The 12,599-nt window shown below is 46.6% G+C and overlaps 6 protein-coding genes and 1 non-coding gene across 7 annotated transcripts; 4 read left to right on the top strand and 3 right to left on the bottom strand.

Moving 5' to 3' along the window:
* Positions 1–1,710: 1,710 nt before the first annotated feature.
* PAAG_00873 (hypothetical protein) lies at positions 1,711–3,000 on the top strand (the record flags this gene model as incomplete). Its single annotated transcript, XM_015844166.1, has 4 exons — positions 1,711–1,878; positions 2,176–2,358; positions 2,474–2,707; positions 2,812–3,000. The coding sequence occupies 4 exons, from the start codon at positions 1,711–1,713 to the stop codon at positions 2,998–3,000; spliced, it is 774 nt and encodes a 257-aa protein (XP_015700947.1).
* Positions 3,001–3,144: 144 nt separating this feature from the next.
* PAAG_00874 (RNA binding domain-containing protein) lies at positions 3,145–3,874 on the bottom strand (the record flags this gene model as incomplete). Its single annotated transcript, XM_002796969.2, has 3 exons — positions 3,145–3,471; positions 3,551–3,764; positions 3,822–3,874. 3 exons carry the CDS (start codon positions 3,872–3,874, stop codon positions 3,145–3,147), a joined length of 594 nt encoding a protein of 197 aa, XP_002797015.1.
* Positions 3,875–4,110: 236 nt separating this feature from the next.
* Positions 4,111–5,561, top strand: PAAG_00875 (ARP2/3 actin-organizing complex subunit Sop2; the record flags this gene model as incomplete). Its single annotated transcript, XM_015844167.1, has 3 exons — positions 4,111–4,462; positions 4,525–5,111; positions 5,178–5,561. 3 exons carry the CDS (start codon positions 4,111–4,113, stop codon positions 5,559–5,561), a joined length of 1,323 nt encoding a protein of 440 aa, XP_015700948.1.
* Positions 5,562–6,227: 666 nt separating this feature from the next.
* PAAG_11184 (hypothetical protein) lies at positions 6,228–6,892 on the top strand (the record flags this gene model as incomplete). The annotated part of the gene is made up of 2 exons (XM_015846878.1): positions 6,228–6,638; positions 6,680–6,892. The coding sequence occupies 2 exons, from the start codon at positions 6,228–6,230 to the stop codon at positions 6,890–6,892; spliced, it is 624 nt and encodes a 207-aa protein (XP_015703485.1).
* A 961-nt stretch (positions 6,893–7,853) lies between these two features.
* PAAG_11185 lies at positions 7,854–7,925 on the top strand. The gene has a single exon. It is a non-coding gene; the product is annotated as a tRNA-Glu (tRNA).
* Positions 7,926–8,278: 353 nt separating this feature from the next.
* PAAG_00877 (hypothetical protein) lies at positions 8,279–8,595 on the bottom strand (the record flags this gene model as incomplete). Its single annotated transcript, XM_002796972.1, has 2 exons — positions 8,279–8,485; positions 8,572–8,595. 2 exons carry the CDS (start codon positions 8,593–8,595, stop codon positions 8,279–8,281), a joined length of 231 nt encoding a protein of 76 aa, XP_002797018.1.
* Positions 8,596–10,827: 2,232 nt separating this feature from the next.
* PAAG_00878 (extracellular lipase) lies at positions 10,828–12,308 on the bottom strand (the record flags this gene model as incomplete). The annotated part of the gene is made up of 2 exons (XM_002796973.2): positions 10,828–11,946; positions 12,051–12,308. The coding sequence occupies 2 exons, from the start codon at positions 12,306–12,308 to the stop codon at positions 10,828–10,830; spliced, it is 1,377 nt and encodes a 458-aa protein (XP_002797019.1).
* Positions 12,309–12,599: the final 291 nt, after the last annotated feature.

Below are 12,599 nucleotides of genomic sequence, written 5' to 3' on the forward strand. Positions count from 1 at the left end.
GAGCTTGGGGAGCAACAAACTGGAAGTTGGGTGCTGTGGAGGAGCTAGAGTTAAAACACAAAGAGAGACAAAAAATAGTGACGCAGAGACAGCTTTTCACTCCAGTGAACAGTCGAAGATCAAGGGAAAGAGAAGAATATCATGCAGGGCAGGGAAACTCGAGGGTCCGGATGACCAAGAATAAATCAAGAAGTAAAATTGAATAGTTAGAAACAAGCAGCAGGTAGATTACCGAAACTTCCCGATGCGGGGTGGAATAGCTGTAGAAGAAATTTATTTTATACCAATATAAAAAATAAAAAATAAAAAAAACGAATGAATGACAGCAGCACAACACGTTCACTACGGAGTCAAAGTCAACGAGGCAAACTGCTGAAAATGGAAAGAATTTTTAAGAGAGAAGAAGAGAAGGAAAAGAGAAAGGATCCAGCGTTGGTCAGGAATGGGCAAAACTTGAATTGCGTTGAATAGTTAGGGGGGTTTGTTCATTGGGGTTAGGTCCATCGTCAATTAGAATATCCGGCTAGAGCCACAACACGGAAAAAATTGGCTATTTGAGACACGCGAGCGGATAGACCAGTCTCGGGGAATGAGAGTCGAAAAATTCCCACCATGGCGGGTTTGACATACAGAGGAGGATCAGTCAGTCAGTCATGCAGATCCAGCGCGGGTTCTGTAGCTGAAGAAGATATACTCGGTAGATAAAACGAGGTTAATGGGCAGGCTGAATTGGGGGGGGGGGGGGGGGGGAAATATTGACAGACCGGTGAAACAAGAGGACATGCAAGAGACAAGTTGGAAGATTCGCTGGTTTCAGCTGCTCGCTCCTGGCACCCCCGGGAATCCTGACACCAAGAGACTCACTCGGATTACGGGCTAGGAGGCGACATTACGATTGGGCCTTACTCCATACAGATCGAGGCCAAGCCGGGTAGATCTTGGACAACGACTGGTGATTGCTGCGATGCTAGTCAAGTGTGAGAGGGAGAGACAGGGGGGGGGTTAAGGGGGAGGAGTTAAACATGCGAGGTGGCCATTGTTTGGTTGTTGGCTGTGTCGATGTCGATATCCTATCGTCATCATGATGTTGATATTCTTGATATTTCCGATGTTGATGGTTTGCTGTCTGAGGTTGCAAGGGGAAGACCGTAGTTCCTCTGGCTGGGGTTGACTAATCGGCAAACCTTAAGTCGGTCGAAGAGCCGCCGCCCAAGTATCAGGTGCCCTTCAGCGGAATGAGTTGACCAGAGTTGACAACACGGACAAGGGACGAGGGACAGCGAATCAATCCAGTCTATCACACTCGAGCTGCGGCAGCGCCAAAAATGGAAGATTGATAGCAATGTCCAGAACAACTAGCACAAGTTCATCGACTCCGGTACAACCTCAGCGGGCAGCATTTGGGCTTGCTTGAACTACCTGGCACGGGAGTACAACAGGCAGACCGAAAGAGAATTAAACAATCGATATATTGATGGTTCCCAATCAGGCCCGATCCCGATCGGCAATCTGTCGCTTTGCCTATCCTACTTTTTCTCCGTGTCCCTCCTTAAAAACGGTTTTCCACTTGGAGCTGGAAAGGGGAGCGGCTCCGAATACCACAGACAGATACCGGAGCTGAGGCTGTAAATAACTGATAGTTATTGCTTTACAATAATCCAACAAATCCACAATTCCCTTCTCAGATGTTGGTTCAATCTGCTTTCCCAAATGACAGCGCCACCACCCCCGCTCTCCGCCTTTCCATCCCTGGCTCGCGACGAGTTCACTGCTGCCTGTCGCGCTCTGATAGCTAGAGTTGATGCTTACCAAACCCCAGAGGAAGAGGGAGGCAACCTCACTGGCCTTGGTTGGACAGGTGTGAGGCTAGAAACGAAGGTAGGTAAAAGTGCCAACTCACTTTTGTTTATAGTTTTGTTCTTTTTCAATTACTGGGGGCTTTTCATCAATTTGCCACATAAAAATTCCCCAGAGACGGACGGGTGAGTGCGTCTGTGTGATTGTCACTCTACATAAAAGCTATTTTCCTTTTCCCCCCCCCAATAACAACTGGCTTTTGCTCCTGCATGCTATCACGACTGCTCGCGTTTTGGTTTCGAGAAACGAGTAAAGAAACAAATACTGAGAAGAGGAATGGATGTTCAAGACTTGACAGTATTATTAAGAACTAATCAGATTGAACTGGTCTCGGGGCAATATTTTTTGGTACAGGATGACGAGGTAGTTTTGATTATACATAGGCTACTCGAAGAAAACTCTACCCCTCCGCAACAACTGAAACACGTTGATGTATTGGAGAGCCATGGGGCACACGAGAATGACACGACTGAGATTTTTGAACTTGATGAAAACGACCCTGTTCGTATATCGTCCCTCTAGTGTAGTTTTCATTCTTTCCCCCCCGCGAAAGGACGGAACTCCGATCCAGCTTCGCCCATCATTGTAGAGTAGAATCTGACAATAGGGTACACAGGAAGAGCTTATTCGACAACCATATTGCAACTCCACACTCCAAGTAGAATACAATATCATGCTCTCACCCACCTATCAAGTCCCTATCCTATATTTTTTCGTGCACAACTACGCCAACACTTCTGCCAAGACCTCACCAGAGGGCCTCCTTGACATCATTTACAATCGTCTCGTCCCCGCACAATACAGATCGGAGCTAAGGGGCGTTGGCATAATGGGCGGCATAAGTTTCGGGGTATGTTTGTCCATCCATGTACCACGTCTCTGCCATGTGTATTCAGCTCACCAAAGCATCAAAAAAACATTTTTTTTCTTTAAACATCGCTAACCAAGCTGCAGCATCACCCATTATCGGACCTTCCGGTATACTTTGTTCACCCATGCAACACTGCAGATGCAATGAGGGACGTGGCCCAGAAAATAGAGGTAACCGTGGAGACGTATCTGCTCTTGTGGCTCGGTTTGGTGGGGAATTGCGTTGGCCTGCATATTCCGAGCAGGCTCCTCATCGACAAACAAAATCCATAAAGCGGGGAAGCTGCTTCAAAGTCTTCCTTTGGTCTCGAGCAGTCTGAGAAAGAGAACAATCAATCGGATCCCGGAGGACCATGTGTATGTCTTCCTCCGTTGGGGCGTGAATTTCAATTTTTGAGTGCGGCTACTTTGGGAGGACTAATCTTCATCGGATGAAGCCTCCATCGACACGTCACTGTCATCTTCCTCCATTGGTGCCTCTCCCTCACTCTCGTCTTCTTCACGGGGCCGTTTGACGCCTTGTGGACCTTCGCTTGTGGGTTGGGATACAGGGACAGCGGGGGGCGATGCCGTGGTGGTCGTGGTGGTAATGGCTGTGGCCTGAGCCATTGCTGAAGGTGGAGCATTGAAGATAGATTTTTGAAGTTCGGTAGACACGCCAGGTGCTGGAGCTGTAGCCGGGGTGTTATAGGTACCCCGCAGTTTGGCTATAATGTTTGAGCTGCCTTTCCCGTAGACAATTTTCTGGAGGCCATCAAAACCAAGAATGTGAGCACAGTTCCAACTATTGTTCTGAAGAGATAAGACGTTGACGTGCACATACCATTTCCTTGCCGAAGAACTCAAAGCCCTGCAACGCTCGCATTGCCTGAGTACTAGCCTGTATGTCTCTGAATACAACATGAGCTTGACCTCGCATCTTTGCTGTTTTCATTGCGACGACGTCGAGGACTGTGCCGTAGGTTGAGAAAAGTGTGTAAAGGGCTAGTCGCAAATCCGGCTTTTTCAACTTGTCTGGGAGATTCGTGCAGTATAAACTACTTCGCAGTCAGTAAATACTTGGTAACAATCGCGGTATAAAGATTTCGACAGACGTTTGGTTTGGAGCTCCCACATTGACCACCGCGGTTGCAGGTTTTGTTGTCATATTTCTCAAAATTGTGAATATAATATCGTTGTAGTATATTTGACGGAATTGTAACCTCGATAATCAATTTCTTCAGTGATTCTGGGGACAGTATACTAGTTGCTCTGCTGCTATACCTCTTGTGTTTGTTTTGTTGTGGGCAATATATGTTCAGTTTTTAAGATGAGCTTCGAGCGCTGGCTCCAGCCCAGGTCACATGACTCATTATTATCTAATCAGTTTTTGATCAGACATGGATGGAATCGGTCAACATCCCAACCAGCAAGTCAAGAATATACCAACGTCGTCATCAACAAGTCCAAAAGGCAAACATCCCACTTGCGATAGTAGAGAGCTCCTCCTATCGCAAACTTGATACGTCCAGTATGGCTGCCCCCGAAGTTCATCATCTCTTTCACAACCCAATTGCAGACCATTCGTTCTCTTCAGACAAGCAGACTCTCGCTGTAGCCAAGGACAATATCGTAAGCCTTTACCAGAAATCGGGCTCCAAGTATGCTCTCAGTGATGAGCTCAAAGGTCATGACAAGACAGTAACGGGTGTGGATATTGCCCCAATAAGTGGCAAAATTGTGACTTGTTCCCAAGGTCAGTAAATGGCCTTCACTGGATGTGCAATATACGCTTCTCTAAACTGCCGTGTTGTATAGATCGCAATGCCTACGTCTGGGAACGCACTGCCACTGGGTGGAAGCCAACTCTCGTGCTTCTCCGTATCCATCGAGCCGCAACCTACGTTCGCTGGTCTCCCTCGGAGCAGAAATTCGCGGTTGGTTCCGGTGCACGCGTGATTGCCGTTTGCTATTTTGAAGAAGAGAACGATTGGTGGATCTCAAAGCATTTAAAGAAGCCCATCCGCAGCACCATTACAACTCTTGCCTGGCATCCGAACTCCGTGCTGCTCGCAGCCGGATCTACGGATTCGCATGCAAGGGTGTTTTCCAGCTTTATCAAAGGCATCGATGAGCGCCCGGAGCCAAGTGCCTGGGGAGAACGGCTCCCATTTAATACTGTTTGCGGTGAATTCCTGAATGACTCCGCTGGGTGGATCCATGGGTGCGCTTTTTCTCCAAGTGGGAACTCCCTGGCGTTTACTGCCCACGATTCCAGTATCACAGTGGTTTACCCCAGCGCACCCGAACAGCCTCCTAGGGCGATGTTGAATATTAGCACCAGATTGCTGCCATTTATGAGCTTGATTTGGAATGGAGACGATGAAATTATTGCTGCTGGCCATGTATGACCTCAATAATTACCACAATCTCAGTTTCACTATCGGGAATTGCTGACAAAATCCTCACAGGACTGTGAGGCATTCCGTTTCCGTGGCAGTGTAAACGGCTGGCAACTAGTAGGGTCAATAGATGCCAAAGCTCAACCAGGAGCTGGCAGTGCCCGCGAAGAAAGTGCTCTCAACAAGTTCCGCCAAATGGATATCAAAGGAAGCACCAAGAATGATACCCAACTCCAGACTGTGCATCAGAATACGATAAGCACTCTGAGGGTGTATGAAGAGGTTGGAGGCAAAGTACGGAAGTTTAGCAGTAAGGAGCCACCCATACCCTGTCTTGTTTCATTCTTAAATGCTGTTAGGATTGAAAGAGCTGACAGTTCTACTCAACAGCAAGCGGTGTTGATGGAAGAGTCGTCGTGTGGAGCACGTGATATGCCACCGATTCAGTGGTGAATCAAGGAGACTTCTGTGTTTAATATATATATGACGGGTTGCTCAAAAAGCACATTGCTGAAATGAAAATCTTCATGCGGCACTCCAAGATGCATCCATAGACATATTTTATTAAGCAACTATTTCATATACTTGTTTCCTCCTCTGGTGTTTGTGTCCATACAATAATACAAATAATGTGTTTTCTCGAACGCTTTGGTCTTCACGGTTGGTCTCACAACGTCTCAACTCCCTTGTTTTATTAGTCCCAAGCATCAAGCAGAGTCTCAGCGAAGCTAGAGTTTTAATTCCCGAAGCAGCTTGAATTGCTATGTTAGCCCTCCAGCACTAATGGGCGCCTTATTGCTACATTGTGGATTGATTTACAAGGGTACATATTCCCCTCTTTCTCCGTCTACGTACGTGAGATATGTACTCCGATACCACTTACATTTTCTGGACACACAGACGCTCAGTGCGGCATTCGTTGCTTCCACCTAGAATACCAATGAATTTCTAGCTTCAGAAAGCTTTCTGTATCAAAGTCCGTTCACTATTCGAATCCGACAACCGATAATGCCTCTAGGTAAAGGGGCTGATTCTCAGTAAAACGAGGATTCTCGAACATTGCCATCAATTTGTGCCGCTGCTCCCACCCTTTGGGTACACCAAGGTTAAATCCCATCAATGGCCCCAGACACTTACACCACGACGGTTGAAGCCGGCGAGCAGCATCCACAACCCGCACCACTTCAACCCCCCCAAATGGGTCTGAGTGGCGCTCAATATCCAGGCTGTCCATTGCCATATCCATACACCGATCCTAGATCAGTAAATCAGGAACAAAATCCTATCTTGAATCCCTCAAACAACAATAACGATAACGATACCCGTGAAATGATGCGGAACGTTCCGCAACCGCCATGGGGTCAGGATCACACTCTACTACAATCAACCTCCATCGGACAAATAGAATTCCAATCTATTAGCGCCGCGCAACACTTCTGGGAAACGCACCGCCCACAGCCGGTGTTAGCCCTATACGTACCAAATCCACAACGCCCATCGCGTCCTTTCGGATCAACACGCTATGGCGAAGTATTAACGTGCTCACTGATCCAACATTTCGTGATCTGCAGCAACCGATGGCGAGCATTTTCCCATTTGTCAACCAGGTGATTGGAACTGAGGTAGAATGGGGCTCCAGGAATATTGAGCTAGATTGCAGATTTGAATATGGAGCGACTTCGCCCATGGCAGCAACAGCAGGGTGTCCAGCAGCAGCATCCAGCCGCTTGTCAGCCACCACCACGAGCTCGAGCAGTTGTGATGAGAAACCCCAACCTCCATAATATAGCGCCTACCAATAATATCGTCGATATTGCCAGACGGGCATATTCACCCCAATTCAGCTGCATAACACGGTTCAACCTCTCTTGCATTAGTGCAGTGAGGTCGTTACGGATGCCTTGCATAGAGTCACTATAGGGAATTCCGGCACCAGACCGGTGTTGTTGACTTGGGAGAAGTGGGAGGATGTTGTTACTGCGGCTAGGGGTTTGGTCGCTTCTCTGGATGGAAACATAGAGGATTGTGCGATTCGGGAGATTTGGGCAGGAGTTTGCAGGCTAGATTCCTTTGCGGTTGATGTTTTGGCTTGGTTTGTGGTTAGTAGGGGAACAGATGATTGTAACAGTGTCGATGGATTGGTTTTTTTTCCTTTCCTTTGTCATTTATTTGTTTATTTATTTATTTATTTCTTCTTTCCCCCCACCGCTTGGCTCTTCTCTTGTCCTTCAGCTATCTGTGGTTTGATTAATTAGAAATTTTGCATTACTGCTATTTTCATATATCTATCAGCTTTATAGGGCTTTCCCGCCCATTGCAAGATGATAGAGGTGATAGATATCAAAATTTATCGTTGGGAATTTCTTCCCTATCCCTCAGCCGCTGGGTTACTAGCTGATTCCGCTACTCATATGACAAAAATTGACAAAAGGAAAAGCCCAGAAATTCCAAATCAGAGGATACGACCGTAGATAAAAGCATGGAAACAACGAGCATCCTCGCTTGTAAGTTATTGGAAAGACTGAGGATATCGGCACAATTCATCTTTGGCGACGCTATTATTTGGATTTGACTACGGCGCTATATATATATGATTGCAAAGACATGGCGTGCGATATCTGAACTCTCAAATAATTAACATGGACTGGAAGATGTTTACTATAACTAACTAGTTAGGGATGATATCAAGTTGTAGTAACTGGCTTTCTATTGCTGCATGTCCTCCATTCCAGTCCAACAAGCATGTCCCATATGGTGTAGTGGCTAACATCAGCGTCTCTCACACGCTAGCCGGGGGTTCGATTCCCCCTATGGGAGAAACCAACTATTCACTCTACAGTTTTCTTTTTTCTGTTTTTAATTCTTTCTCTTTACGAATCGGGGCTTGTTGAATTTTTGGTGACTTTCATGACTTTTCTAGGGTCATGGCAGATAATAAGTTGCTCAAGATTTGGGCCCAAACCCCCCTCTCGTCGGCTAAAATACTAAATTCAAGATGTCGCGCTTATAAGACCCTTCTTGAACCTGAATGACCTCACAGTGGTAACTCGACACATCGCTAAATTATACTATGAGCTTTAAATAAACTTCCCCTCCCAAACCCGACGGCTCCAGCTGAAGAAGAATCTCACGTCGCAGTCACACTGTATGATTTGCGATGCCTTCTGCGGTCACACAGATCCACGGTTTCCACGCCGGGGCGCAGGATATGAGGTAGAATAGGCTCCAACGCATACGAGAGGATCCCCACGTTGGGAAAAACTAGGTTCCTTCTTTGGAGGTTGTAGGATGTAAATGCACTCGACGGTGTAGATCTGAAGAACAAAGGGCGGGGCTTTGGATTTGGTTTCCAGCAATTGCGCTTCATCGTCCAATAACTATGCGGGAGAGTTAGTTAGCATCCAAATGCACAATGTAATCGAATAAAGCTAGACCTTTGGCAGATTTTAAAAACGGGACTTACCACTATGTATATCATCCACGGCATATTCTATTTTATTTTGTTCGGATGTAAAGGGAATATACGACGAACCTAACACACATACATGGCTGATACTCGGCGTAGAAACCTGACAGCATTCAAGGAGTTTCCTATTGCCATTTTGTCCTTAAAGTGGCTGAGTTTAAAACATTATCAAACAGATCGTGACATGGTTGGTAACAAGAAAAACAAAATAAAATATGCTGATTTCTGTCGTCTCTCCGGAGCCTAAAAGAATGCAATGGAGGCTGGTGGAGGTGCTTATTTAACCGGAGGAGAAATCTAAACCGATTCCATCCAATTAGTTGCTCATCGTTCGACCGTCCGATTGAGGTATTGTATAATGATAGTAAAGGGCCGTATTCTGGGTCCCTGATGACTCCTCTGTATATATTTCGAATTCAAGTTTCCTTTGATCTAGACGAGGTAGCTTCTACGCTGATTCCCCGCCATAAACGTAGGGCTGCAGAAAACAAGTGATTCAGCTTACTGTCCATCTGGGCCGAAGATCTCTCCATGGCTTGGCAGGGACTTGTCGAACCGCCTCCATTGGTGCATGCACAACCTTAAGCATGGTTTAATTAGTGTTGTTCTCAGAGGGAAAAAGGAGGGAAGAAAGAACCCACAAAAGGACCCGACGATTTTGAAGACGGCACACCCTTAATCCGATACTCTTTCCCTTAGGAGCAAAGAGAGGGAGAAAAGCATGCCGGGCGGATTCGCAATATAGACTATTGCTATTGAATATTGAACTGATAGCTTACCCTTTAACCAAAACGAGAGGGGAACTGGTATTTAAGGAAAAGGGGTGGTGAAATATGTAGTTAACATATTGCCTTCAGTTTCGAGAGACAGTGTTCATCAGGTAGCTCTTATTTTGTGGGGAAGCTGAATTGCTGAACTACGGCCTGTTGGGACTCAAATAATTTCGCCAACAGGACAGGTGAACCGAGAATATTAGCTGCCATAAATCTATATCAAAGGGGTTGCGCGGATTTCTCTGCAAGTCACGTAAACGCTTCACCCAGAAGCACAGCGCCCAAACAGACATCCAAACGTCATATCCTAGACAGCTACTATTGCTGGTAAATAAAGCGGAGCCATGAGCATATCCATTGTCATGTAGAAACAAAAATAGACTATCATACTAACATTGTGTAGCATTCAAGTTATTGATGTCAAGTCGAACCCTAACCAATAACTTGGGGACCTGGGATTTATTCCGTAATGGTGATCTCCGAATGAAGAATGAATAACTAAATAGGGACGAGGTGGAGTTGCCTGGACGCTAGCCTCAGCCACCGGCTCAACCGAATACCGACTGATCGGCGGGCCGAGAAATATTAGACGGATTCTTGCCTGCTTTCGCTCCCCAAAATGATGGGTTTTGCCGTCATAACCTGAACAGGTGGAGCTTCTACAGTCTAAGTTCCCACCCTAAGGCTACTTAGTGCACTAAGTATATATTCTGCTGCTCGAAGGATTAATGTTGTACCCACCCCCCCTAGATTGTGGATTCCTCTTCGGTGCCACTACACCAGACGTCATGGCAATACCTTGCATTGTTCCGCGGATTCATCCCTGAGCGAGCACGTCCAAACTGGCCAGGGCATTTGTGTCCTGGTTTAAAACACTAAGGAAGTGCGGTGTTCACTGGCAAATCCTTGTCGATTCTTTTCCAGCCTTATTGAACAAAGCTTAGAGGCATTGGATTCATATGATGACAAGGATGATAGTGAACAGAGAGATCAACTTTTCCGTGACAGAAAAAGAGTTGGTCGAATGCACACGCCAGCATCTTGCGGCGGACGCTTCCCGCGGGATCGGCTCGGAAAGAAGAGACCATGAATCTGCCGTTTAGTATCCGGATAGCAGAATCGAGTGAAGGATACCGATGGGCCATATATATGCACAGGGGCAGCTGTAGGTATTATTATTGCCTGTGATGTTGAATATATGACAGTAAACTTCCGCAAAACCCCCGAAATGTCCCTGCTAGATGCATAACTATATCAAAAAAGAAAGCAACGAATACTTCATATAAAAAGCCGAAAATCAGGAGAAAACCATTCCAATGCATAAGGGTATATCCGAAATAAATTCTCAAAAGGCACGACATTGGCTCCCTCCCCCCTCTAAAAAAGAAAAAAAAGAAAAAAAAAGAAAGAAAGAAGGAAGGAAGGAAGGAAGAAGCATTATCCATTCAAGAATCTAACAGCTGATGACGGATCAGCTAAGTTAACCCATCTCACCACCACCTCCACAACTTCCAACCCGCCGACTTTTCCAAGGCAACTTCCACTTCCACGGCCGTTTCCAATGTAGACGCCGACCAGGAACCTTCTTCTCCCAGTTTGGCGACGGCAAACACACGCCCAATCGCCAAAAATAATCCCGATGAGAGAACAGCAGTTCCCATAATCTATAGCGGGCCGGGATTAGGTTCACATCTGCCGATAATTTCCCGTCGTCCTGAACTTGGACTACCATCGATGGCAACAAGGGGCGTTGCTGAGCAGCTAAAAGGGAATCGCCTTCATCACGTTCTTTTCCTTTCGCGGGAGCATCATTCGAGCCGGTAAGTTTTGATAAGCCTGATGATAAGATTCGTAAGTATTCCTCATCCGCTACCTCAGAACCAGCGATGCACTCTGGATCCGCATCACCGATGCAGTGGCACAGATCAGAGATGTTTGGCGGGAGATCGGATTTTGAGATATAGATTTCGCCTGCATGAGGCCTGTAGCCCCATTCTGTCAGGGGTAAAAGGGGGACTGGGTCATTAATGTGTGTGACGCGGTGGTAGGATGAGGTCTTGTTCTGGTTGTTTCTATTGCCGGTGTAATCGTGACCTCCGGATGAATAAGAAGTCGACAACGAGGAGGACGATGCATTGCTCAGCTGGAATGCCTCATTAAGATACTCTACAAGTCCTCGATTTCCAACCTTCGGTTCCCCAAACGTCGTTACCTGCGGTTGCCAACCTCGAATCTGAAACTCAAGACCGGCAACGGCCGCAACGGCGCCGCCCAACGAGTGTCCCACCACCACCAGTTGGTAGTCTGGATACTGGGCTATAGTATGTTCCAGCGGATGGAGCAATATGTTTCTAGCGTTAAGCCAAGAATGCATGAAACCCGCGTGGACGGTGCAGTTCGTGCAGGGCCGCTGGTGTGGATCTGAGTGTTTATTGGCTGGGTATGGAATATATACTTGCGGGATGGCAGACAGATCAACGATGGTGTTTGAGATCGAATAGGTGCCACGGAATCCTATGATGATACGTTTGGGCCATGGTGGGTGGGAGAGGACGAGGAAGCCGCACGAGTCGGAGAGCAGGGGGCCTGTGTTCCAGGTCTGGCGATGGTGTTGGGTGTTAGATAAAAGGCATTTATGATATAAAATAGCAGCACGATGCATAAATATAACCACATAATCTAATAAGGAAGGTATCGACGTACTGTAACGAGTTCAAAGCCTTCAAATTCATGACAGCGTCCGAGACACTGGAAGGGCTTGTACACGCCCGTTGTGCCGACGCAATATGTTATATCGACGATGCGGGACAGCTCTTCGAGAGATAAGAATAACTCCTTTGATACCGTGCGATCATCCCTAGAGTTCTGCACTATGCTACCATGGTTATCTGGCCGTTGTTGAGGTAAAGCTGTCGCGGCGATGAAGTGGAGAAATACGGAGAAGAGAAACAATAATTTCATCGCGACATAAAGGGAGCAGGGAGCAGCTAGTTCATTGCATCATCTTTCAGGAGAGTACCAAGGCCAATAGCCTAGAAAAATAAACCGAGAATTCGAAGATGAGGTTGAGGTTATTGAGGAAGACAATTTGTGTTCTCGTGTGACATTTAAATTGTCCCGCGACCTTAGGAGGTGATGTTCGTCTGTGAGAATCATGTGACAAGTTTAAGGTTATTTCAATCTTTGGAAGCTCCCGTAGTTAAATAAGAGCATATCTTGAGAAACAGATCGGTTGAACCCATGGATGATATT

This window comes from Paracoccidioides lutzii, assembly GCF_000150705.2.
Source record: "Paracoccidioides lutzii Pb01 unplaced genomic scaffold supercont2.2, whole genome shotgun sequence".
Taxonomy (NCBI): Eukaryota; Fungi; Ascomycota; class Eurotiomycetes; order Onygenales; family Ajellomycetaceae; genus Paracoccidioides; species Paracoccidioides lutzii.